Here is a 27,017-nt window from a genome sequence, read left to right as displayed (position 1 = left end):
AAATGATCTCTGCCTGTACCCAAAACAATTCTTGCTATCTGAATCTGGTGCCCTTGAAGCCTGTTAGGCTGAAGTGAAAACTCCCCTCAGAAGAAATGTGGAACGCTGCTGTCGCTATGGAAACTATTTTCTCCCTATCCCAGCCTGGGCGGAGCTGTGACCGGTGAAGGCCGTGGAACCGTCTCAAGGATTCAATGTGCTCTCTAACCCCATATCCCCCCACACCCCCTAGTTCCAAACGGAGGTGATGAGCGCTGGTCTTGTGGCTGCACACTCTAAAGTGAGGAGCTAACCCTCTCTGTTGAGGGCAACTCTGAAGTGCCTTTTTTCCCCTCCCCCTGACTTTATCCTCATATGAACCCTCTTGATCTGTAACGGTAGCGTGACTCGTATTGCGGATGACCACTGCCACCAATTCTTGTCCTGTGTCCATGTATGTATGTCTGATCTTGGAATTGTGTGTACTGAAACAATTGCATTTCCCTCTGGGATTAATAAAGTATTTTTTAAATGAATTGAATTTACACAGAATTCCCTACATTTATTATTATCTCTGTTTTGTAGCCACAGACTTAGACTGAAGGGTGGGCTGTGGACCTGTGAAGGCAAAGCTGAGGTGAAGGGGGTCTGGAAATGTAATGTAATGATTGTGATCAAACTAAGAGAACATCTATCTATCTATCTATCTATCTATCTATCTATCTATCTATCTATCTATCTATCTATCTATCTATCTATCTATCTATCTATCTATCTATCTATCTATCGTCTATCTATCTATCTTATTTTGAGCAATTCATCAATCTATTGATAGATCGATAAATAGATCAAACGATAGATGGATGGATGAACAGATAGATAACAAAGTGGTCTTATTTATATTTGTGACAGCAAATCTAAAACAAAACCACACACACACACACACACACACACACACACACACACACACACACACACACACACACACACATACACACACACACACACACACACACACACACACTGGAATCCCACATTTGGGTACAAGACCAATTCATTGTGAGAGAAGTCACACTGCTGCTGAAAGTTGTCCATGCTAACTTATGCATAAAAATAAGAGCAGTGTGCAGATTAGCATAATTTGTGCAAAAACTTTTTAAATATTTAAATACACTTTTCAACTTTTGTAACCCAGGGGCTGTTAAAATGAGAAAAATTTACAACTACAAGTACAAACCTCAGGCACTGTACTTGAGTTTATTTGGGGAATAGTTGAACTTTTTGCTAAGAAAAAGTGCCACCTCTGCCTGCTTTTTTTTAATCCATTTTAATAAACTTTTCACTAAGTTGTAAGTAAATCTATCTTAATCCATTTAGCTAAGCCTGCCCTGTAACTGTATTTATCTTTATTTTTATATTATTTATTTATTTATTTTACTGAAAGCGAAAGTCTGCCCTTAAACAAAGTTCAGCTGTACTTCTTATATCTTAAGACATTTAGTGGATTACTGTACATGAGCATTTTTCCCCCAGAGACACAAAATAAATAGCAACAGCTCTTTGTGATGCATCAGCTGGCTTCATAAGAAGAAACCTGAATAATTTGGGCAGTAAAAGCATATGTTAAATTAAACATCTACAGTAGTTCCTCGTCCTGCATGGACCACTGAAAGGAACTAGGAGACGACATTCTAAAATCTGTTAACCGTCTTGGTGCTAACATCGCTGATGAGGCGCCAACTCCTACAGTTCTGCTGAAGCACCTGATGCTTGGCAGGATGTTACCCCTTCAGTTGTTTTTAAGGCTTGTGTGATACCATTAGCATGTAGAAGCAGCAGCAGGGGAAGGGAAGAAGACTTTTGCTTCATTATGATCTGCAAGAGTGAATTTAACAGCATAGATTCACAGAGAGAAGGAAAACAACTGCTTCAGTCATGGGGGGAGAGGAAGCAGAAATCAACAAGACTACTGATTTCTCTACTCTGCACCTACTGCAATGCGATGCTGCCTTTCATTTTTTTCTTTTTGCAGACTTAAAATGATGTATGTCTCTGGTTAGTGCATGGAGTTATCTCCTGTGATGCTGTAGCAAGTTAAAGAAGGGCAAGGGATTTCTTTTATATATATATATATATATATATATATATATATATATATATATATATTTTTTTTTTGTGGAGAGGAGAAGGGAAACTTCTCAGCATGGAGTTGCAGTTGGGTGAAGGGGTGATGGGAGATACTGTCAGATCACTGCGTTGTGTCTGACAAGCCAGAAATGTTTAAGGGTTAAGATGTACATAACTGCTGTGATTTCGACACTCGTGCATTCTGCTCCTAGGTTGTGAGGATTTTGTGTTTTATCTTATCTTACAGATTTGGGACAGAACAACACAGATAAAACTGGAAAAGGTCAAATCTCAGCTTCTCCAGCATTCTGTTAAAAGATGGAAAGAGACTGCTATAAAACAAACAAGGAAAGGAAATGTTGGCAAACCCTAGCTTGGAAAGCCATCCTATATGTTTTATAGTCTTGCCACGTTCCAATCATGGCTCTCAGTCGTGGGGTGGGATCTACGGTTGTCTTTCAAACTATCCCCACAAGCTTTTGGATAATAAACAACATGATGTACTCACTGCTACAGATGTCAGGCAGTCTGCCGTAATCAGTCAAAAATAGATGCAAATACATTGTTTCTCTAAATGAACTTATGACACATACACATTAGGGTCAGTACAGTCGGGTACCGGACCGGAATTTGGTTTCACACCTGGGTCAGATATGCGTTTTCCGTTCTGCACTGAATATGTTTTTCAGACCGACTGGGACTGAGGTGACACCACGTACTGATTGGCTGGCTGAAATTCACGCATACCGCCTGTGATTGGCAAATAGAATCAGCCAGCGGGGGGTTCCCGTTTGCACAATTCATTTTTATTCTAGACACTGTTGAGTAAACATCTCTGTCTGTATCAAGGAGCTCTCACTCAGTAAGAAGGGGAAAGAGATGAGTGTGTCCTCTGAGCAGCAAACATCCCTGCACAGAGCTCTTGCCATAGCTGCTCAATAGGAGGAGAAAGCAACAAGTGCGTGTGTGTGTGTGTGTGTGTGTGTGTGTGAGAGCAGAGTTTAAGGACATGCATGGCAGTGAGAGAACAGGGAGTAAATTAATGAAATTATGTGGTTCGGAGTCTCCAAAAGCCACATAAAAGCCACATAAAAAAACATAAGTCAATACAATGTTTTTCTAAATTAATGCGCTGTGATTGGCCGGCAACAATGGCTGGGCTTGCAACAGTTCCAATGGAGCGTGCCTAGACCGAAATGCAAAGCAAGATTATTTTGCTTCGAAAAATGGCAGTCTAGATTCTTGGCTAGGAAACCCCCCTTTTGCTAAGAAAAACTAAACATTATCTGAATGCAGTTCTTAAAAGGGGTACCAAAAAAAGGAAGCACAGTCTGTACACAGTCACTTTCTTTCTCCTGAACTGATGAAAGTCAGCCTGTGATCTGCCCCCGGTGAATTGAATATCAGTATGGCTCCTCACGGCTTTACATCAGGCCACGGCTATAAAGGATGGCAGATTTTTCCTGTGACAAAAGACTGTGCAAGCAGCAGGACTAATACAGCATGGTAGCGACTGTCAATACAGGATCAGATACAGGGTCCACACTTTAAAAAAAATCATTTCACACATCCTACATTTAGCCTCAATCAATCCTGCCCTGCTGCGGTGTTGCAAGGCATATCGATCAGCAGGCAAGAAGGTATCTATTCAAGGAACGCACAGGCAAAGAAAGGCTGGAGGAATACTGAGTGACATTAATGGGATAACGTAGTAAAATAAAGTATTTTTATTTATTTATTTAATTCCTTTCCATCATGGTTTCTTCCATCTGGAAACATTTCCACCATTAGTTTCCACTGGCAGTTACACCTGGAATCGCATACTGCATCTCTGCTAAAGACTTGGAGAAATCAGGCGAAATCTAGCACCGCATCACATCAAATGATGGTGTTTGCATGAGTCAAAACGTCAGGCTGCTTCTGTTGTCATGTGAGAAATTCTAGATCAGAAAAACACAAAAACTCCAACGGTTTACTGTAACTTTGTCCTTGATGACTGAAAAAGCATGCCCGAAAAATGATCTGCAACCTCATGACGTCTGAAGCAATCAGTCCCAATCTTCACACTGTGACAGCTCATTACAGCGTTTGGCTAGTCGCCCAATAACAGCACACTTGTTCTCTTGTCACCACAGGGACATGACGGCAGAGATAAATGACATGGCAATAATAATGGTTGGAGCAATGACACTAAACTGAAAGCTAACCTTGTTTCTTCTTTATTTTAAATGCGGTTTTAACTGTTTTAGAAATGGCTTGAATGTCCACCCAACGGATCCATCTGTCCTTGTACTACTGTCCAACAAAAACTTCTAAAACACATACACGAATAGAGCAAAATCCATTTATCTACTCTCCAACAGAGAGATCATGTAACATTTAGATCCATATAAACTGGCTGAATGAAATAAAACCTCCAAAAGTGAATTTTAAAACATCATGTGGTTAATATTTGATATAAATGAGGTAGCATTAAACAACTAAACATTAAATGTGTGCATGAAGTGCCTTAAGTTTTAAATAGCTTACTCCTGCTCCTTATTGTTCATATATGACCTCATTCCTCGCTGTGCTTCATAAAACCAGTCTAACAAGCAGGATATGTGGTGCACATATTCAGGATAACGTTCAAAGGTGTGAAATTGAATTTGGCTCTGACAGAGTAAAGATGTATTAAAAGCAACAGCAAAAAGCCGGGCCTGGCTTACACTAATTTTAGGTTAGAACCGTACAAAATAGGGCAGAGCATTTGAAGATGAACAGATAAGTTGATGCATTATCCTCAAACTCTGTATATATGTCCTGGATTTAGGTTGCTTGTATCGCAATCCCTGAATACAAATAAACAGCAAAAATATACAAATATTTCTTTAAAGTGCACAAGTGTTGGTGAACTTGGTATGTTTTATCGCTAAGCAGGACATCCAGTCTTCTTCAACCAGATAAGACCAGAATGCCACTGGGATGCAGCTGTTGGTGACTAGTTAGACCACTAAATGTGAGAAAAATGTGAACATTTTCAGTTGAAATCCAAGTGAGTTGGTATTTACAACACTTTAATTATATGCTTTATAAGCATAGCATGAATGCAGTTTTTTGTTTTTGTCGAGTTGGCTTCAAAGTGTCTTAATTATTTCTCTATTTGTCGCATTAAATCGCCAACGAACCCCAGTTCAAGTGTTCCCACATTTCTTACACTTTCTGATTTGTGAAAATTAAACTACAATGGGTTTAAGAGGGGGGTGTAGGCAGTTTTGGCTTGCTTTTAGCACCCCCGAGGGTGTGTTTGTAGAACCGAAAGAAAAAACTATGCTCTCGCTGTGCATTTGTCTCTTTTTTTTTTGTTTGTTTGGCTTTTTTTTTTATCTTCCTTGTCCTGTCTGGCTGTGAAGCAAACAGAACTGATGTCTGAATGCTGATGGCAAGCCTAGCAGATTTACTCTCAGGTGGAGCAACAAAGCTTCTGCTTTAATGTCACGCCTGATACTTACAAATTTATTGTTATTGTTTTTTGAATGCTTTATAATTCCCACCAGACATGGAGACAGAGGTGAAAGAGAAAGGAAGAGACGGGGGGGGGGGGGGGGGGGGGGGGGGGGGGGACAAAAATAAACAATCAATGATGAACAAGAGTCTGCTTCTAGACCTGCAGAAAGAGAAAAACTAACAAAAAAAAAAGAAAGGGACACACAACAATACAACTAGAGCAAGCTATCACTGTGTCAACCTGATGAGGAAATATAAAATCAACATTGTTTTACTGAACAATCACACGATAATAAATCACAGTGCATTTTGTGCCAGTCACAGCCTTAAGACATGTTGAAAACACCCAAGTACATACTTACGAGAACACCATGTGAGCACCTGTGTGCGTACACGCGCTTGCATATGTAAGGTTTTTCTACAGGAGCATCCAATAGAGAGCGTGAGGGGCCACAGATCTGCCCCCTAAAGATGAGTATGAGATCGAAGGAGCTCCAAGTCCCAGAGATCCAGGAGTGTGTTTTTCTTTTTAACAATTGAATCCAGCGGTACTCAATAGGTGGCCCTGCGGGCCAGGCCCCTATTGGGTCCCACATATTGAGTACCTTCTTTGTGGCCCCCGAACCGCAATTTGCAGTGGTCTCTACTAGGAATGAATGCCTTGTACGTTGTACTCGGGGGGAAGCTCCGATGAGCATGTTTCAGGAAGCCAGACCACAGATTCGCTGAACCTGACATAAATATAGTTTAGTTTATTTCAAACAAAGAAAACATACATATTTTTTTAAATACCAACAACAGAAAAAATACATATCATCCCTTTTTTTCTTCTTCTCTGTTTGAAAAGGAGTAGGCTGAAGTGGAAACGTATATGTCCCTACCCCTTTATACAAGTAATTTTTACTTGTTTACTAAATCTAACACAAAACCTACATTAAAACAAACAAAATGGTACAAGTCACCAAATTAGAAGTCTTACTTCCTGATATTTGGATGTCTTGCTCTGATTGGCTAACATTAATGCAACTCTACTACTAACTCCATTTGCTTTGCAACAGTGATGTTTCATCTCCACAAATAGCTCAAACCTGAAGGAGTTCTGTTGCATTGTAGAGTTGCTATTGCTAACGATTAGTTTCTACCAGCTGGGACATTCTCTGCTGTTTCCTGGATGATAAACCAACAACAGCCTTCCTTTTTAATGTTCAACATTCCAGCAATATGATGGTAAGACATTGCAACGTTGAGATTTCTCATTTGGGCTTCAATACACTTAGGAAGACATTTACAAAAGCGGTTAGTCATCAACAATTCCAGCACAGAGAAATCAGTCATACTGTAATGTCCAGGATCCAGTTGAAGGTCATATATAAAACCCAAAGATGCTACGATGGAGTGAAGAGTGGGTATGCTCTACTGAGTGCATTTTTTTAACTTATTCAGACACATTTTAATACAGTCATCTGAACATCTAACAAATATAAAACAATCAGAGGTGAGGATTTGAAAGCACATGCTGAAGAGGGCAAAACCAACCAATTTCATAAAACAAAAAGAATAAAAAAAGTGCAAACATTGATTAACCACCTGGAGGCAGGCGTTGCGAATTTTCAACAGTTAAAACCTACCTACCTGGTTACTCCACATACGTATTCCATGAGCATTTTTTTACTCAGAAGTACCCCTGAAGGACTTAGTTGTTCATCCTTTTATCAAAACTTATTTTGAGTCTGAGAGGGTTAAAAGCTAAGAAGTCCTTTACTGATTTATGCTCATAATGACTTCTGTCTTTTGCGTGACAGGGAAAACGTGATTTTTCTGCATATTTCTGAGACTGCATCAAAGCCATAACCAAAATGATTAGCATGTGTGAAATACTACCGCAAAATGGTTGCAGAAGACCCAGACCATAAATCACGACTGTTGCTAGTCATCATAATTTGAAAGACCAGAGATAATGCCACCAACACAGGAAACATGCACATTAGAGTCAGCCAACGCACCATTATCATTGAATGATGATGTAATAAAGCTTGCAGCATTTGTCTGAAACAAACTGTCTTCATAATTTTTTCTATTGGACTAATTCCATATGTTTTAATGTGAGCCATTCTTTAATTAAAAACCTACAATACAAAATAAGAAAACAAGCTTAGGCATACTCCAACATAGACAAGTATGTGCCTTCACGTTTTATCTGTGGGAGTTATTTAGACACAGCTTTGATTATTAATGTCCTCAGATATGTTCCTTTCCATTCAACTGTAATGACCCTGAGGGAAATTTGCAGACAATGTGTGTTCAGCCTGTATCGAATCAGTTTGCCACTACCCTAAGGGCTTAATAGGAAACAATAACTGAATTATGACATGATGGCCAATTTCTCACCATTCTTGGTTTAAATGAAGACAATGACACCCATCTGATACAGTGCCTTGCCTAATATCTGTATGTGTTGTCTAAAGGAATACAAATGAGAAAAATAATATGAAAATAAATAATGACCATCACAAATATACCAGATTTCTATAAAAATATTCGTTCTACATTTTTGCGATATTCCCGTCACAGCAGAATCAGTCCCCCCCACCCCCCCCTGTTATTCTTTCTTAGTGTGTCCTTCATTCTACATCAAACCAATAAGGATCCATCATACCTTGCAGTTTGCATCACGATATTGGTGAAATTTTGGCGATACGATATGTCATGATATATTGCGGTAAATTCAGCCAGAGGATAGCAATTTTTTTTGCCTAAAATTATTGTAGAAAAGTTCAATAAACAGTCCCAACTGATACGTAACAGGTTTAATTGAGGTATCTGATCCATGATAGAGAGATTTACATTTCAATGATGGAAACAAAACCCATTGCACACTGCTGCCAACTAGCGGTCTGTGTTTGAATTGCACCAAAAGAAAATAAATACACAAATGTTTGCGTGAAAAATGTTCGAAATTTTTCGATACACAGTTTTGAATATCGATTTAATAATGCAGGGGGAAAAAATCATGATGTATTGCCATACCGATATCTTCTTACATCCCTAGTATGAACATGGCTCATCTGTTTCTGTGAAGCCGATTTTTAACAATCCCCATTACACAACATTCTATAATTTTATGATTTTGCACATCTCTTTAATAAGCACTTTTTGGTTTCCTTTAGATTCATTTTAATATTATAATATTGTCTAGACTTTTTTTTTCCTCCAGAGGTGATTCCAAGCATCATTTTTCTAACATTTAGAGTAAAAATAAAAAAGTACATTCTAATTCTGAAAACATGAACAACTCTTCTTTTCCATTTTCTAAACATCTCAATATTTGTGAAATTCTGCCCCTTAACAGCAGTTTTTTTTTTCCCCCAGTAACCTATTGGAAATTCCCCATGATGATAAATACAGTATATATGAAAACACTGAGAGCTAAAATCAAAAGGAGGCCTCACTTACTGTGTTGGCAGTGAACGCCACTGAAGCCTCTTGGACACTTGCAGACGTAACCTATGAAGGTGTCTCCTCTGTAGGTCTCACTGATCTCACATGTTCCTTTGTTGTGGCAGGGGTTTGGATGGCAAGGGCCTGTGTGGAAAAATGAAGAAGAAAACAGACTCTCATAATGTGCTGCATACATCACTTTCTCATTTTCTGTGTGTACAAAAACATAATGCAACTGTGCAATGTATTCACTCTTGCACAGCACATTGTTTTCACTGTGTGCACTGTGCATGAATAAAACAAAGACACACTCAGACAATCTCATCCAGGCGGTGATTTAAGAAACCGTTCAATGCAAAACTCAATAGTGTAGTTTCTGCTTTTGAAAGCGCGCTTAAAAAGACAATATTTAGATGGATGACTTTAATCAGAAGAGCAGGAGAGATGGTGAAAGATGGTGCAAGAGGAAGCTCTTAATGGGTCAAACTGAAAATGACAGGAGAGTGGAAAGAATCTGGGCTTTAGATACGACTGCTGGTCTCAGCAGGTCAAGAGGGCAATGCCAGGAAATCACTGAATCCGTCCCCTCTGGGAGGACAGTACTGCACACTGACAGTGGTGGGAAGAGAGCACAAACCAGCAGCTAAACACTAATAACTGGATGAACTGAGAAGTATTAATGTTGACAATAGATGCAGAAAAGAGAAGTAGCAGCTGGAAGTTCAGTTTAGGGTGGCAGAACAATTGGAGGAGATGCTCAAGCCCTGAGACTGAAATATGCTACGACACAAAACTGTCAAATAAAAGTTTAGCTGCATAATCGGACGATTTTTTCTCCTTCAAACTTAATGACAGATGGTACCGACAATGCACCTTTAAAGATGCATTGCTTAGATTTTAGTATCCTCATATTTCAGGGCAGAAAACTGTCTTCAAAAACTAAAATAAAGAATTGCATTTATGAATCTGCTGCTTCTCCGAATGTACGGCAAGTCTTTGTTGACTTGATGATGAATAAATGACCTTCAGCCATTCACGCTTCAGTGTAGGCAGCCGAATGTGAAAAGTACAGTAGAAGTCATGTTGGAATGCTCATTTTAGAAATACAGTTTTGTTAAAGTCAAACAAATTCAGTTCTATTTCTGCTGCTTAAATTTTGGACTAAGTGTAATGGGCATAATAGAAAAGTCACAGAGAAGCTTCCCAGTAGCATACTAGTCTATATTAAGTTTCACAGTTAGGGATTTATTTTAACAATTTGTAAAAACATACCTGAGCAGAAAAATCAAAGACAAACAATAACAGAAAGGTGAACAGTATGTTAAAAAATAGCCATAGAGAAGATTCAGAGTTCCTGACATGACAATGGACAACTCAACAAGGGAACATCCATTAGCACAGCCCTCCACATCGAGCTCTTAATGATAGAATAACTAGACAGAAGCTATTCCAAAAGATGCACATGATAAACTACTAAAGGGTTTAATGGAAGAGCAGAGAAAAAGCAGAAACCTACTTACCTCCCTAAAGATAACAAGGCACCAAACATCATCTCATTAATATAGATTATAAGTGGTGTCCAATCCAAGTCCTTCAAGACCAAGTTCACTTGCTTATTTCAACACATTTGCAGTGGTCTCTAATATAAATGAATGCATTGCGAGTTAAGTCCCTGTGGGGAAAAAAAGCTCGGGTGCTCCCGTTTCGGGAAGTATAAGTGAGCCAGATCAGAGGACCAGAAGACGGCAGGATTTGGGGTCTTTATTCCTGATATTCTGACATCTCACCTCTGATTGCCTGATAACAAAAGTTCTGCAAAGTGGTGGAGTACTAATGCAAATGGTTAGCTTCTGCTAGCTGAGGTGCACTGTGCTCTCTCCTAGACCAGGGGTATGCAATCACAGTCCTGAAAGCAACTATCCAGTTTTTTTATGCTGTTGTTTCCCTTCTCCAGCTCACTTGATTTTAATCAGCAGGTGATTAACAGGCTTCTGCTGAGCTTGATGACCAGCCGAACATTGGGTTCAACCACTGAATCAAGGCTGTAGCAGCAGGGAAACTTAAAAGATGCTGGATAGTGACCCTGCAGGACGAGAACTGGGCAACCCTGTCCTAGACATTAAATCAATACAGCCATCCCTGTCATAAGCCAAGATGGGTGAGTACATGAATTCTGCAGGGAACAGAGCTAGAAGACTATTTTCACATTTAATCTGGATGTGACACTCAGACTGACCGACCATATTTAAAAAAATAACAAGTAAAAAGCAGTTTCTCAACGAATTTGGTCCTTAAGGTTTACTATTGTGCATGTATGTTTTCTGCTCCATCACACTCAATTTGAATAAATAGGTGATTCAAACATTTTGGTCAAACTTTAACCATTTTAACCATTGCATTTGTTGTGTTGGGAGAGAAAACAGCACCTAAAGCATAAAATAAAGTCCCTTCAGGACCAGGATTTGACACCACTGGTCTAAACTGCTTTCTGCAACAAGAAAAAGAGACACAAAAAGTTACCTAAGTGCTGACTAATAACCTGTTAGAGGGTGCTCAGGTCCTCTGGCAATAGAACACATGAAAGGCTTCTGAAGACCAGGAACCAGATATCAGTTAAGATTATAGAATAAGGCATTGAAGAGCTGCTCTGGAACTGGGTCAATCCAACTGCCAAGAACAAAAGAACGCTTTGCTGAGCTTGCAGGATTATTTGAAAAAGAATTTGTCATTGTGGAGTGTTGTAGCAAGGTTTGTCCAAGAACATCAGTTCTGCTAAAAAGGTAAAAAAAAAACAGCAGGTTTGTTTCTATTTGCACTGTATATAATCAGGTTTTTTTTTTTTTTCATTTATTTGATAAGCAATAGCCTCACAACCTTTCTGAACCTCCAATCATCATGATTACAAGCCCACTGTGTTGTTGTGCTCACATGTTCCAAACTGATTACAACAAATTCAGCCTCCCCACTGAAAATCAGGGGTTGTTTATGCTGTACCTGGCTGAGGGTCAGCACAGCTTAGCACACTAAAAGTTCCTACCAACACTAGTTTGCAAGGGAATTCAAATCCATAGTAATTGAGCACATGTGATGTGTACACAACTTTATTTTATTTTATTTTATTTATTTATTTATTTAGGAAGAGGGGCAATACATATTAATGAACATTTCAATAAATGTAAATATGCCAGATTATAGCCTTGGGCTAATTTCCATCTGCAGACCCTCCGACAGGTTGATGTTAGACACAAAGTAGTGTAAACATACAGAGATAGTATTTACAAGTCATGTGACAGAGACAAAAACAGTCATCCCATTATACTAACACAAACAAATGTCAAAGAAAGTGGACACAGAGAACAACATAGGCAGCAATAACGGAAACACGTCAATTGTATTGCACAAACCCCGATACTGCATATGCCCTGACTGTCGTGAGATTACATTCACCCATTACACTAGCAGTTGTTTCCCTTTTAATACTGTACCAAATCTTTTCCCGGACAAATAAAAAATATAAGTATTAGACATGATCACATGTTTGTGTGTCCCTCAGCCGCTGTTTTAAGCGACTCTTAAAGATGTTTAGACTGGTACTTTCCCTCACAGATAGTGGAAGACTATTCCAGAAGGTCACTCCCTGGTATGACAGAGCAGTCTGTGAAAAGGTAGTCCGCCTGAATGTCAGTTCACAGTCACCTCTAGCAGTGGCTCGAGTCAGTCGAGACCCAGCAACACTGCTAGACTTTTGTTTAATAAAATCACTCATTGGTGGTGGCGCCAGACCATGTATAACTTTATATATTAAACAGGCTGATTTAAATAATTTAAAATTAGTAAAATTTAAAAACTTGTATTTATCTAACTTCATTTATCACAACTATTGTTTTCTCCTCAACATTCTGAAGAGAACTAAAGAAAAGTCACTAAAATGTGAATAAGAAAAGCAGAGTAACTTAAAAGAAAAAATGTGTATTTTTTCCTTCTCATATCTGAGATCAATACCAAGTATTTGATCTAAATTCTATAAAGGACTGGTTTACTCATTTGATCATTACATTTGCAGTGGTCTCTAGTATGAATGAATGCCTGCTAAGTCCTTCTCAGGGAAAAAAAGATACACCAATAAACCATTTCTCGGACCTAAAAGTCCACATCACACATGCTGAGCATCAGACGGCAGGCTTTGGAGTCTTATTTCCTGATATCTGGACATCTCGCGCCAGATTGGATAACAGCAACACGACACCACTGACTTGCAACATAGATGTCTTATCTCCATAAATAACACAAGCCTGCAGAAGCTTCTGCTTTGTGGTGAAGTTGCTAATGCTAACAGTTAGCTTAAACTAGCCAAAACATCCGCTGCTGATTCCAGCACGTTAAAACAGCAACAGCCTTACTTGCTGTGAGTCAAGATCGGTGAGTCCATGAATGTTAATTCACAGTGTGACATAGATCTGCAAGGATTTTCAAATCCTAGCGTTTCACCATCTATTTTCCATCAGAAGCTAATGCAGGAGATAGGTGTAGAAGATTATTTTCATCTTCAGCATGCATGAAAAACTCAGAGTGACCAATTACAATCAGGAGAAACCACACCATTAAGAGTGTCCGAAGTACCCATGTGACTGAAACACATTACTGCTTTCTAAGATCACTCTTTGGGTAACCTGAAACATTTGGCAACGTATAAGTCACATGGTCTTATATATGTTTTCATAATTCTAATAAATTGTAGCTTTTTTCATCATTCAAGAATCACTCACTTGTTTTGGAACCACCTTTGTTTACTTGAGTGGCTATGCACAGGTGTTGATCTCCAGCAGTGACTGAGACACCCTGGAAGGGTTACCTGTCCATTACAGGGCCACACAGAGACAAAGATCCAGTCCCATACTCGTACACACCAATTTAGGGTTGCTAATTAACCTTACAAGGATGTTGCCATGGTCTGTGTCTACGTCTTCCTCATGTGTCTCCTGGTGTTCTCCATTTGCCCTCTAGGTTTCCCTCCTCAGACTTCCCTCTCCCAGGTCCTGTGCTCTCTTGACCCCCTCTTAGCCACGCCCCTGTAGTTTCTTTTTGTAATGTTTTCCTTTAGTGTCAGCTTCCCCTTAGAATATTAGTTATGGTTCATGCCTTCTGGTCTTTTAGGTCATTTTCCTTTGTTACAGCCTTTCATTATTTAGTGTTTTTTTTTTCTCCCACCAGTGTAATCTTCCTTCTCCCTGAGTTAGTAATTGTGTTCACCTGGTCCCTCTCCCCACACACCAGCAATTCATCTCCCTCTCATCTTCCCAGTCTATACAAGCCCTGTCTTGTCTCTGTGTGGTTGTCGGTCCATTGTATTGTTGTCAGCGTGTGTTCGTGCTCTGTCTGAGCTTTTTGTCTCTAGGTCTTCGTGCTCTTAGTGAGCTTTTCGTCTCAAGGTTTTTGGTGCTCTAAGAGAGCTTTGGGTGTCCTGTGCTCCAGGACTTTTGGACTTTTGGCTCGCTGCCTTGGATTAACTTTTGTTCTTTCATCCTGTAACTAAAAGGATTTTTACTTTGAATCAACTTCTGCCTCCTGTCGTCTGGGTAATCTGCATTTTGGGTCCTAAACATCTCCTCAACGTGACAGATGTATTTGGCCTGTGGCAGGAAACCAGAGCACCCACAGAAAAACCAAGCATGCATGCGTGGGGAGAAAATCTTAATTAGGTGCAGAAAGGCCACAACCGGGATTTGACCCTGTGACCTCCTCATTGCGGTGCAGAACTACTGCCAACGATGCCACCATGCTGTCCATCATTCTACACCAACAAGCAGCTAGAATAATCCAAAAGTGATCAAAAGTTTGGAGACTCAGGAGAAAACGTAGAAATCTGTCGATGGTCGCAAAGAACTGAAAAACTAAGACATAATGCAACCAAACAACTAAAAACTGCACTTCCGAGTAGGCGGTTCTGGTTAACGTTTAGCCTTCTAAACAAAACTTTAAGTTTCTTTTTTGACTCTAAATCCAAATTTTACTACTGATGTGTGGATGTTGCTACTTTCATTTATACTTTTGGCAAGAAAAGATGTGGCTGAATTTGTAATATAGGCTGAAAATGGCCCCATGAGAGGCAATAATTAGGTAAATAAAAACCCTTAAGGTTTTTCTTCTCCCCATGGGAAAAAGAAGGCCTTTGCATGCAAATTAGAAGTGAGGTAATCCTACTGAAGCCATGCAATTTTGAAACGACCTGTATCAGCAATAACGAGAGCAATGGCTAATCAGCTGGACAGAAACATATAACAGCCTTCACTGGTATCCGGTTCCCCGACGGAAGGAAGGGTGAGAATTTTGATGTTACTATATATATATATATATATATATATATATATATATATATATATATATATATATATATATGGCCTCACTGCCAGTCTCCTTAATGGAAGAGTGCATACAGATGAAAAAAGAAAATGAGGAATGGAGATGGAGAAAGACAGACAAGCCAGGAAAAAAAAGCTGGAGTGAATGTGGGGAAGACGTGGAGAGATGAAATAAAACTCCAGTGGATTTTGTTGTACTCAGGTCTATATGACTACATCAGCATTAACATTTTTTTTTACTCACACAAGCGCCAGAGCATCACGGAGCAGGTGAATATAACTGATAACAGCATTTCTCTTTTCAACCCCCCCAAAAAAGACCTAACTGCTAAAAACACTGCATATGTGCGAAGAAGGGCCGAAGCTTGATGGACTGGAAGGCTGAGTCTGCACATGGTGCCAATCACCAAAAACGCACAAACATACAGTTTTCCTACTGGTAAAGATTGAAAGAAAGCTCTGGCTCTTCTTGAAGAAGTTAATATCAAATACAAAATGAAACACAGTTGTTATTGTTAGGTATGCAGGTAGTTCCTTTCTTGTCTGGATCCTCTCCAGCTATCGGACCATACTTTCCTGGTTCTTTACTTCCCGGGGAGGAAGACCAGTAACACTGTTATTGATACACTCCCAAAAATGACCATTATTCAGTAAGTTGGTTTCAAATTGGTTTATATTGAAAAAGCATAGAAAATGGTGCTAAAAAGACACTTTGACCACCTGAAGCCCTTCCCATTCGGTGGCATGGTTCATTTTTATTGGATCAGCGTTGGATTTTCCCATCAGCAGTCTGACATAAAGCACTCTATAAAAACACAAACTCTCTCATGTGTCCAGAAGAGTTATGCTGAAGAAGAAGCAACCACTTTTACATAGCGCCTCTCATGATAAAAATCACAAGGTGCTTCACAAGAACAAAAAAAATGCATAGGTAACACTTTACAATAAGAGTCCCTTTATTGATGTTAGTTTGTGCATTAAGCATTAATAAACCATTAAATAAAGTGTTAACTGCTTTATGCATTATATAGCATTACTAAACATATTATTTAATGCATTATTAAGTAGATTAGAGTTGCAGTAATGACAAAAAAAGACAAATAATGCTTCTTTCGCCAATTATTTCTTCATTCATTTAAATTGCAAACCATCTTGTTTAGGGTTGTGGTGGGTAGTAGTGTACGCCAGCAGTCATTGGAGTTCAGGTGAAGCACAGCACAGTTTGACAGACCGTCACATGAACAACCAAAGCGTGCATGCCCACACTCACTCTTAAGGTCAGAAATATTATACTAATGGTGCATTTGGACTGTGAGTGGAATCTTGAGTTTCTGGAGAAAACCCACAAAGGAGTAGCAACAACATGCAAACTCCCCCGGGGAAAAGCCTGCAACAGCTAAGAGATGAAATGGAGAACGTCTTACAGCAAGGTGACAACCTCAAAAATAGAATCAGCCTCTAAATCTGATTTGTTCATTTCAACGCAGCATTGATCCCGAATCAGAAGAAAGGGCATCATGTGTGATCAGCGAATGCTCTCTTCACTCCTGCGTGAAGCTTGATGCATGTCCAGAGGAACCATTAGCAGCTTTCTTGTGTGAATGTCAACTGCTGCTGTGCTGTACAAACCAATGTGTGCTCAGTGATTAATGTGAGTCACTGTTATGTCCAGCACACGCTCTGCCATTTTTTTTTCTGGCTGCAAAACAAAAGCCAATCAATCAGCTGTGAAAACTTGACCATTGGGTAAACATGGGAGAGCATCATCTGTTTCCTTGGAGATCAATCACAGAGACTTGACATTTTCAGGGTTAAGGCCACACATGCACTCTTACATCTTAGCCAAAAGGAGCCACAAACATTTGGCTAACCTAGATGGAAGCAGAATACTGATCCTGTTTGAGAAATGTGCGCTTTACACCAACAAAATGTAACAATAATTCACTAATGCAGCTGAAAAGCATGTGTGCCATATTTCCCTCCAACAACAAGATGAATAATATTTTGCTTTTCCTTACTACAGATATTTGTCGATGCAAGGGAATTGGCTCAGATTATGGGGATTGCTAAGCATTTAAAGTGCAAAAACATCCATAAACAAGTCTTGATCTTCTTTACTGCCCTACTTTTCCACTTTTTATAGAAAAGCATTTACTTCAACAAGCCTCAGCTGATGGCAGACAGATAAAAAAAGTCAAAACAGAACCAAATATGAAGCTGTCGGCTTTGAATCAAATTCAGTGATAAGCAGATCCATCAAACACCTTAAAAGTCTTTATTTAAATCTTCCAAAAACACATACACACATTTTCCACCTCCTTCATGACTGGGAAATGCGCGTTTAAGCCCCTCAGCCCTAAATGTGCATCCAGCCACAACACAGATTAGTCTATAGCGTGGCCTTTTTATGTCAAATCTATTTTAAACCAACCTCTTTGCTTGGAAAGCTTCACCAGTTCTGGAGTTTATGGTGAATGCACCCATCTCGCACCTCCGTTGATGAAACTTGGCACCGCACCGCCAACATTACAAAGGCTCACGGCGTGAGTCGATCAAGCTTTTAAGTGAGTTCTTGGCCACAAGTCGTCATGTATTCTCATGTGTCCTTCCCAATCTGCCATTAGCATTTGACAATGTTGGGCGAATGTGCATGGAGGGGAAGCTTGTACAGAAGCAGAACTTGGTGAGAAAATGGTTTGAGATATGTCAAATAAATATCCAAAAGGAGAGGCCACTGAGGGGATCAGCAGCAGTCTAGGAGGATCTAGAGACACGCAGAAGTAAAGAATTTCTCAGCAGAGACAAAATGCCATGGAAATGTCAAAGCTGTACTCTTGTTCCCAGGGGTCTCCTAAAAATAAAAAATAAAAAGTCCAATTTCGATTGCAATCTTTGTGAGCTATGGGAAGCTGTGTATAGCCAAATAAATCCTGGACAAGCTGTGCAGCGTGTCCACCTGGACAGGTCATCAGCTTGTTAGTGTCTCTCTTTTATTTTTACTGCAAAGACAATTTCCCATCTTTCAGAACAGAAACAGACTGTCCTAAATGCACACAAAAGAATTTTAACGGTTCAGAACCCATGCAGCCCAACGATTTAAAAATCAGCACAATTGAATCTGCATGCCCCAAATAAACACAGGTCAGACATGTTGAATAATAGCCCCCTTTTAGAAATGCACACTAAGCTTCAGATTATGCATATTGGAGTAATGTAGGTTGCCAAAGAGCATCTGATATGCTAAATTCTTCAGAACTGCCAGAAGTAATTTGGCCTCTCATATCAATCCGCCCTATTTCTCTCCAAAAGTCCAGTTCCGGGTGAGTGACCACAAGCTACACCTAACTGTGGTCATTATCAAATTGAATGTGTATTTACACAGCGGCTTATCCTTTTCTTGTTTGGCGCTAACAATGTGTGCAATATAATAGGAATGTTAGTAGCTAGTAATTTGTTTTTGTTGATAGTTTTGTTTCTGCAGAAGAACCTGGCGAGGACACTTTAAAAAAAGGTTAAAATAAATTGTTGACTCATTTAATTTAGCCTAAAACACTAAACATATAAAATAACAATAAAATAAATTAGATTTTACAGTTTTATAACTTTAAAACATGAAGTGTGCTGAAAGATTTGCTTTCATCCATGTTTTTACGTAGCTGTACCCTAAAATCTACGGTATTCAAATATGAACCTTTTTGGCAAGTCAGTTTTGGGTGAAATGCATTTTCACTAGTAGGTGTTATATCAAATGCTGGCCATTTACCATTTAGTTGTCATTTGGCTGAACATGTTAAAATGTCATCATGATAGCAGATATGTGATGTTGGTATCCTGGAATGTTTTAGTTTTGTTTTTTTTTTGTTTATGAGAGGGGACCCCGCATATATTGGTATCGGGTTTCAGTATCGGAAATTAAAAGTCAACAATATCAGTATATTGGATATTGATACAAAAAAGCCAATATTGACCATCCCTAAAAAATCTGATTACAAATCAATGAAAGAGAGTAAGCAATGCTGAAGTTGCACAAAGCAAGCCATCCCCAAATAAACTTGTTTTGCTGATAAACTATATACATGAGTTTCTAATCATGCTGCAGACACGTGCAGTCAATAATTTGGCACTTTAGTGCATCTTAGTCAAATTTTTTATATTCAGCCTAAAACTGTCACGGTCACACACTCTTCAGGTAAAAACTGTATACAGCACCACATTTGAATTTTAATCTGCCATTGCTATTGGCTAAGAGGTACCATATGATGTTATCTGGTACCATATGATGTCAAAATGCATTTGTAGGCCTATGTGTGTGTGTTTTTGTTAGCGACTCCGCCCTCTCGGTCTGCCAGGCAATGCCTCCTTACGGCGCATTTTTAAAACATAAAATGGGAGTGGAGTTAGAGTGTGGCAGGGGGTGACTTACTCTTTAAACTAGTAAATCTGTATTCAGCTGCAGCACTTTCCCAGGATATGATGTAAATTTTTAATCAACAAGATAAAGTTGAAGGTTTTGAAACTATCAAATACATTTGGCATCTAAATTATCAGAAGGTATGAATCATAAGTATGAATGAAAAGCAACTGAAACTTAGACAAGACTAATCTTATGTCAATGAGTTATAAAGTCTGCACTAAACCATTTTAACCAACCGCCCTGGAAATTATGCTAAATACTCCGACGTTTGGTATTTTTACCAGCAAAGAAAACAATCAAGCGAAAGCAATCGCCAGAGTAAAATGAACTGCTAGCTTCTGAATCTTAAACCTCTAGACAAAGATGAGCCATTTACCTAATCCGTGTTATTAGAGGAACTTAAAAAAGGGCTGCCTTATGAACTGAATTTCAAAAATGACAAAAACATGTGTGTCTGGGCATGAGAGGAATGATGAAGGGATAAAATCATCAGTAAGGATAAAACGAGGAGGGAGAACTGGGATTTCTTTACGTTTAAGTCCTTCAAATATGTGTCTCGTCAGGTTTTAGGAACCTAATATAATAGAAACACACACACACACACACACACTGATCCTGTGTTACTAAGCACAACATTTTCCTACCTGATGAAGTTGGTTCCTCACCATCTGCTCCTGTGGACACACAAAAGAAGGGAAAAAAGGCAGAGGAGGGAAAAATATATTAGTTTAATCACAACTCTGTCACAGTATTCAGAACTGCAGCTGTATTTAACACTGCTGATTCCACTACACCATTAACCACACCACAATGCCATATGTGCATTTGACATGCAATTCACTGGAGCATATAGGATGTAAAGCCAGATGCACCTGCTTTTCTGTAGGTCACAGCATCCTGCCAACAGAAACACAACCCTGCTGCCACGAAACACAACCTGGCACCAAGTCAGAGCCCATCCCCCCCATTTAGGCACTGTGTCCTGGTCAGCTGGCTTTGACTAATATGTGTTCATCATTCTGAGCCACTGCAGGATTAGCTCGGTGCCATACATACTAGCTTGCTCCGGCTCCAGCTCCCAAGCCGCAGCTACAGCTACATGGCTGAGACTTGGCCTGTCGACCGTCATTAACAGTGCGCTCGATCTCCATCATTGCTCATGAAATTGCACCAGAAAAGAAAAAAAAAATGCCAGAGAGCTGGATGCAGCTACAGAAGTAACAGACCAAGGGCATTGGATGCACAGGGGGGCAAAAAGAAGGCTATTAATGATGGGAATGCAATATTCTGGATGGATGAAAGTGGAATGGGTGGACAAACAGACAGAATGCTGAAGCGTTGCTTCTCTGAGTCAGCAGAATAAATTAAATGTTTCCTAACTGCTAATAGCGTAGCTTACCAGCACCTGCTTAATTAAACTGAATAGCAATTAGCCATTAACACACATTAAGACCACATAGTTCATAAAGCAGACAGTGAACCAGTAAGCAGCAGTTTAAATAAACATTTAATTCCTCCTGGGTAACTAATATTGATTTGTGACCATAAAGAGAAGGTGCACCAGGTAGCCTAGGTTTTTTTTTTTTTATCTTCGCAAACCGACTTTTGCAGCTCAGCTGGCAAACATTCCTGGGATTGTTGGGATTCTCCATGAGTGCACATACATTTTCTCTTTCTCGTATTTTTCGTAACGTACATCACTCTTACAGGTATGTGTGTGTGTGTATATGTACTTCTTCTATTAAACATTTACCTGTGCTTTCAGTTGATAAACTACACTTTGCTCCACTATTTAGCTAGATTTAGACCATCCCTGGGACATTTGACTCCAGCTCATACACAAGAAGGTTCCAACTAAAGGGAAAATGATTCATTCAGACACAGCTGTAATAAACAGACACAATTAAAGGGTGAACAGCCTTTCACACTGCTTTGAATGTGAGAGAAAGCGTTAAAAGTCTCACAGAGCCAAAGTCGAGCGCTTGTCAGCGTCTCATCTGTCTGGCAGCAGAAGCTTCCCTTTGTGTTTTCCCAGGCGCACGGGCCACTGTAATCCCCAGCCAAGCACATTCCACGCTTCGCTTAGTGTGGTTTTCATTCTGCCTTTCTTCCCCTCTCCTACCAGAAGGGTCAAGGCACAAACTTGAAAGTCCTTAGACGTTCACCGAAAACACACATAACAACAAACAAGCAAATAGAAACAAGTAAAAAATGTTAATAAAAAAAAAAGCATATGCCTCGGAGCGCAGACAACTCCTCACACCCACGCATTAATACACATATGGACAAGATAGAGATGCAGAACATTAGGTTTTTCCTTTCTCAGTCCAAGTGTTGAAGTGGTGAATCGTAACACACTTAGTGCACAAATAGTCTGGCTGGTGTTCAGCACAGATGAGTGAAAACAGAACAAGCTCCATCACAAGTCTTGTGGTGTCTTGGGGACAAAAACAGCTCAATTTTTCTTCTATTGTAAGACAAAAAACGGCTTTTTAATACTTAATAAGATGTGTTATGAGAACTGGACGCATAATCAAAGCTAAACAATTACAGACAAATGGTGAATGCTGATAGAAACTTTTAGGGGGTTTTCACACCTCAAATTTTACAATATCTGAACAAATTTAGCTTAAATTTATCTCAAATGGGAGAGATATCTGGTGTTGGAACGGTTATCAGTGTCACCAAACACTAGAATCTCCAGGTGTACCGCCTCTTATGGAAAAAAGCAACAGTTGTCCCCAGATGAGCAGATCAGTTGGGTTTCACACTGGATTTCATACAAATATATGGATGTATGATTGTTAAAGTTAAAAATATCAACAAAAACCTCATAGATCAGAAATGCTTCCATGTTGATTTAATTTATTGACTAATAAAGTCCCTTTCTACCACCAATCGCAGGAGCCCAAAGTGCTGAACACAAATAAGTCCTTTATCAGTTGAAAGCATTTAATATCAATAAGAATAGGAACAACGGTTAAATTTTAAAAGTAAAAGCCTTTTCACATACTGTAACCACTATACCAAGAATACAATAAAACCTGCATGTAGTCCTCTGGCCAGTGATTCCCTAACAAACACCTACTGAGTGGTTCTCACAGAAATAATAATAATAATAAAAAAATACAGCTAAAAGCAGTTTCTTGTCCCTCCATCACAACATATTCAGATGGCATTCCTGAACAAGTGATAGTTGAAGTCACATGTCTACAGAAAGTAACAAGTCAAATTAAGATTCCTTGTTTTTTCTGCAGGATTTTTGCAAATCGTAAACAATTCTGACATTTTGCTTTTAAAGAACCTCAGTTGCATGGTGACACAGTGGTTAGCACTGTTGCCTCGCAGCACAAAGGTTGCAGGTTTGAAACTTGGCTGCGGCCTTTCTGCGTGGAGTTGCGTGTTCCCCCATGCATGCGTGGGTTCCCTCCGGGTACTCCGGGTTCCCCCACAGATCACAACATGCCCTACAGGTTATAAATTGTAAGTCGTTTTGGATAAAAAGCATCTGCTAAATGAATAAACATAAAATAAAATATAGAACATAAAACATTATCAACTGTGTAAGACAATGCCACTCCTTGTTCTGGTATTACAAAAGACAACAGTACGAAGAGAGGACAGCTGTTAGACAGGAATGATGTGGTTACGATTTATACAGAAAACAACTGAAGCATTGATCTATGTTCAGACTGCACAAATACATTTGTAAAGGAAGGAGGGTTCTGGAGATGACTCATTTAAATGGCCCCTCATTTTTCCCTGGAGAAGGTCCTCTCTATACCCTGATAAGCTCCCACCATTCCTGAGACACCTTTGGTTTAATCTGACTGACAGCCAGGAGGCAGCAATAACCATCCATAATCTAAATAGGAAGCGGCCAGCCTGTCCAGCACAGGGCTGATATGACCTCAAGGTGTTCAGAGAAGATAGAGAAGAGAGAGCAAAGGACAGAGAAGTATCAAAACCATGAGAAACATGGCTACACCATGCGCAAGCACACGCACACACATGCACGCACACACATGCACTCACATGCACACAAGCTTTCAAAAACTCCATGTTAGATGCCATTTGAATTTAGCTGATGTGTTGAAGGTGTTAAACCAATACCTCAACAACCAGAATTAAATTATTGAATAACAAAAGCAGAATGACCCAAGAAAAAAAAGCCTCCATGATCCTATTATATTCTTATTTTGCTCTGGTTTTATTAACATTCGTGAACTCACCACTCTTTACTCGCAACGATGAAGGCTGTTGTAGGTTTAGCAACCGGGAGGGAGCAGAGCACGTCTCAGCTAGTAGAAGCTAACCATTAGCATTAGCAACTCCACAACGTGGCAGAACTCCTCCAGGCTTCATTCATTTTTGGAGTTAAAACAAATAGCAGTGTACAACAAACACTAATGAAAATGCAACTACCCTTTATAGAAACAGAGCCTGTCTTACTTTCTATAAAGGGTAGTTGCATTTTCATTAGTGTTACATATACACATACACTACTACTTATCTCTATTGTATTTATTTGTTTTTAATCTGACTATGTGTTGCTTATGATATGGGTGGATGTTTTACTATCAATGATGAGTTAATTATGAATTTATTGTGTCATTTTTGTCACTGATTGGTAATGCATTAACTTGGCTCTCTCCCTCTGCTTGTTTGACTAATGAAGAAAACATGTTTTTGTTTAATTGACCAGCCGACACCTGTGTGTGTGTGTGTGTGTGTGTGTGTGTGTGTGTGTGTGTGTGTGTGTGTGTGTGTGTGTGTGTCAGAAAACAGTGAACTGAACTCAGAAAAAGACATAATCTGTGGAAATGTCAGTTCTGTTTGTTTTGCACCTATTAAAATAATAAGGACCATTTTGCTCCAGCCATACTTTATCCTCTACATTTGATGACCCATGGGCTGCCAGAGCACCTGATGCCCTCTGGATGATGCGCAACATGCCCTTCTATTACAATGTTTTTATCTATCTCTTATCAAATGGTTTGAGACGACGAAGTGGTGAGTTCATGTGATCGGTTTTTGTTTGCAGCGTGGCTGCAGAGAATTCCTTTGCACTGATTTTATGGCCACATATTAATTAAAATTTTACGAGTGGACAGCCAACAATATCACTCAGACAGACGACCAAAGTTCATCTGCATATCAAGCTTGGAAGAGCTCGCCGCTCTTACCTTCATTGGCTGTTGTTATGCTAGTCAGAGCCACAACAAAGTCAAAAACAAAGCATGCAATGAATAATAATTCTCATTTAGCAGAGTAGCTTCAAGAATGACAGCCGGCTGTCACTGCTAATACTGGCGGCCCAGACAGTACTCGCTATAAGGTTCTGTTTACTTCTGTGTTTCAGGCTACAAATCTCTGCTTATAAGATTATTACAGCACTTTCATGTATGCTCTTTACCTGGCAGCAAATAAAAGAAACACGTCTTTTTAATTAAGACACAGTGCCTTACAAAACAAAGGAAAAATACGAGTTCATAAAAGTTTCACTCAAGCTAGTTTCACTTGTCGCCGATTTCTGCAGCTTCAACTGTTCAATGTGTTTTCAGCCACAAATAATCAGCATTAATTATCACAATCAGCCTGCCAAACCGTACCAGAGTGGGAATGGCATAAACTTTTACAATAGTTTCTATTTTACACGTTACATTGCAAAACTGAAGCGTCGGAGCAGGAATTTTAAAAAGTGTTTTTGACAAAAGAAAGATACACTTTTCTTCTCCTAAGAACTTAGCAAATAATACAAAAATAAATCAAATTAAGAATGAAGGTGTTAAAGGTGTTAAAGATTAAGTTAGTTGAGTTGAAGCTCACAGTCTGCAGTCTGTGAGCAAGTTTTAAATTAACACCTTTTCTTGTACCTTTTCCACACACGCTTGCACACCATCACTCACCAGCTCTGAGCAGATGCTCATTGCACGTCTGTCTCCCACATTCCACCACCCTCTAAAGTGTTTGTTCCATCACAGCCATGCTTATTAACATTACATCGTCTTGCTTTGGCGTGGGTGGCTAGCTGTGAAATGGCTCACAGACGGTACCAACAATAATTAAAAAAACATTGTTGAAGCACTTCCTTATCACTGTCTTCTAACTAATGACGAGGAGAGAAGTAGCCTCCCTCCTTTGTGTCAAATGAAATGGTAAACATCTTTTTTTTTAGTGAATTACCCATCCATCCTGTTATTGCTTTGCTGTCAGTGGATCAGAAGTGCAGGGTAAAGACCTCTATTAACAAGTGGCTATTTGTTAAGAAGCATTGGAAGCTTGAAATTAACTAATAAAATAAATAATTCCCAGCATTTTTCCCTTTACAATTGTTTATCTGGCTGCAAGGAATTATTGGCACTCTACCTTTGCTTCTTTTAAGTACTTAAAGAGGCATTAAAACATAAGAACTATTGAGAATAAACTGCACATTAAAAAGCTTTAACCTTTTATAGGGCACTCCACTCACTGAAGTAGTATAACACTTTAAATTTCAGCTCCAGGGTGTTATTGTGGTATATAACAGTATTTAGTTTTAACAATTTTTAAAAAAATTTATTTTTATGCAGGAAATCTGAGAAAAGGTGATCAAATATGGATGATGGTCCTTTTCTGGTCAAATAAAAACATAAACAAATGAAATAAACACTACTTTTGAATAATATAGATGACTATAGGACACTTTAGAATAATCTAGCTAATTTTAGAACATTATAACACTGTAGAATAATACAGAATCTACCACAATTATTAGACAATTTAGTAGATTTTTATAAAAACAGATAACTATAGAATATTTTTGAAAAGTTATTGAACAATAGATAATATTTCAGATCAAATGTAGATTATTAGAATATTTTAGAATATTATATATTTGAGGATCTGCCTCGATATCATCTTCCTCCTCCTCCTCATCATCATCATCATCATCATCATCATCATCATCACCACCACCACCAGTAGTGAGACTGGCTGGCAAAATAACTGTCCTCCATTTTCCATTGAAAAAGATTTTCAGTTTTAAACTAGAAATAGTTTAAACTTTTAAATATATTCAATAGTGTAATTGCTATTATTACTGTTGCCATGATTATAAAGATTATGTCTAAAAAACAATAGAGTTCACCTAAAAATATACATAAAGTGTTTTACTGTTAAGGGTGTTTGTTTAAATATGGCAGCTTTGATATTCATGTTATGATTCCGCAAAT

The 27,017-nt window shown here is 39.0% G+C and overlaps 1 protein-coding gene across 1 annotated transcript in view; it reads right to left on the bottom strand.

The window, feature by feature from the left end:
* Positions 1–27,017, bottom strand: part of edil3a (EGF-like repeats and discoidin I-like domains 3a) — a 204,518-nt gene that overhangs the window by 134,738 nt on the left and 42,763 nt on the right. Inside the window, exons 2-3 of the mRNA XM_015972490.3 lie at positions 20,448–20,477; positions 9,046–9,174 (exon numbers count right to left, since the gene is read on the bottom strand). Of these exons, the coding sequence (XP_015827976.1) occupies positions 9,046–9,174; positions 20,448–20,477 (159 nt within the window). The remainder of the gene's footprint in view (positions 1–9,045; positions 9,175–20,447; positions 20,478–27,017) is intronic.

The sequence above is a fragment of the Nothobranchius furzeri genome, chromosome 17, assembly GCF_043380555.1.
Source record: "Nothobranchius furzeri strain GRZ-AD chromosome 17, NfurGRZ-RIMD1, whole genome shotgun sequence".
NCBI classification, from domain to species: domain Eukaryota; kingdom Metazoa; phylum Chordata; class Actinopteri; order Cyprinodontiformes; family Nothobranchiidae; genus Nothobranchius; species Nothobranchius furzeri.
This window is presented reverse-complemented; position numbering and strand designations above follow the sequence as displayed.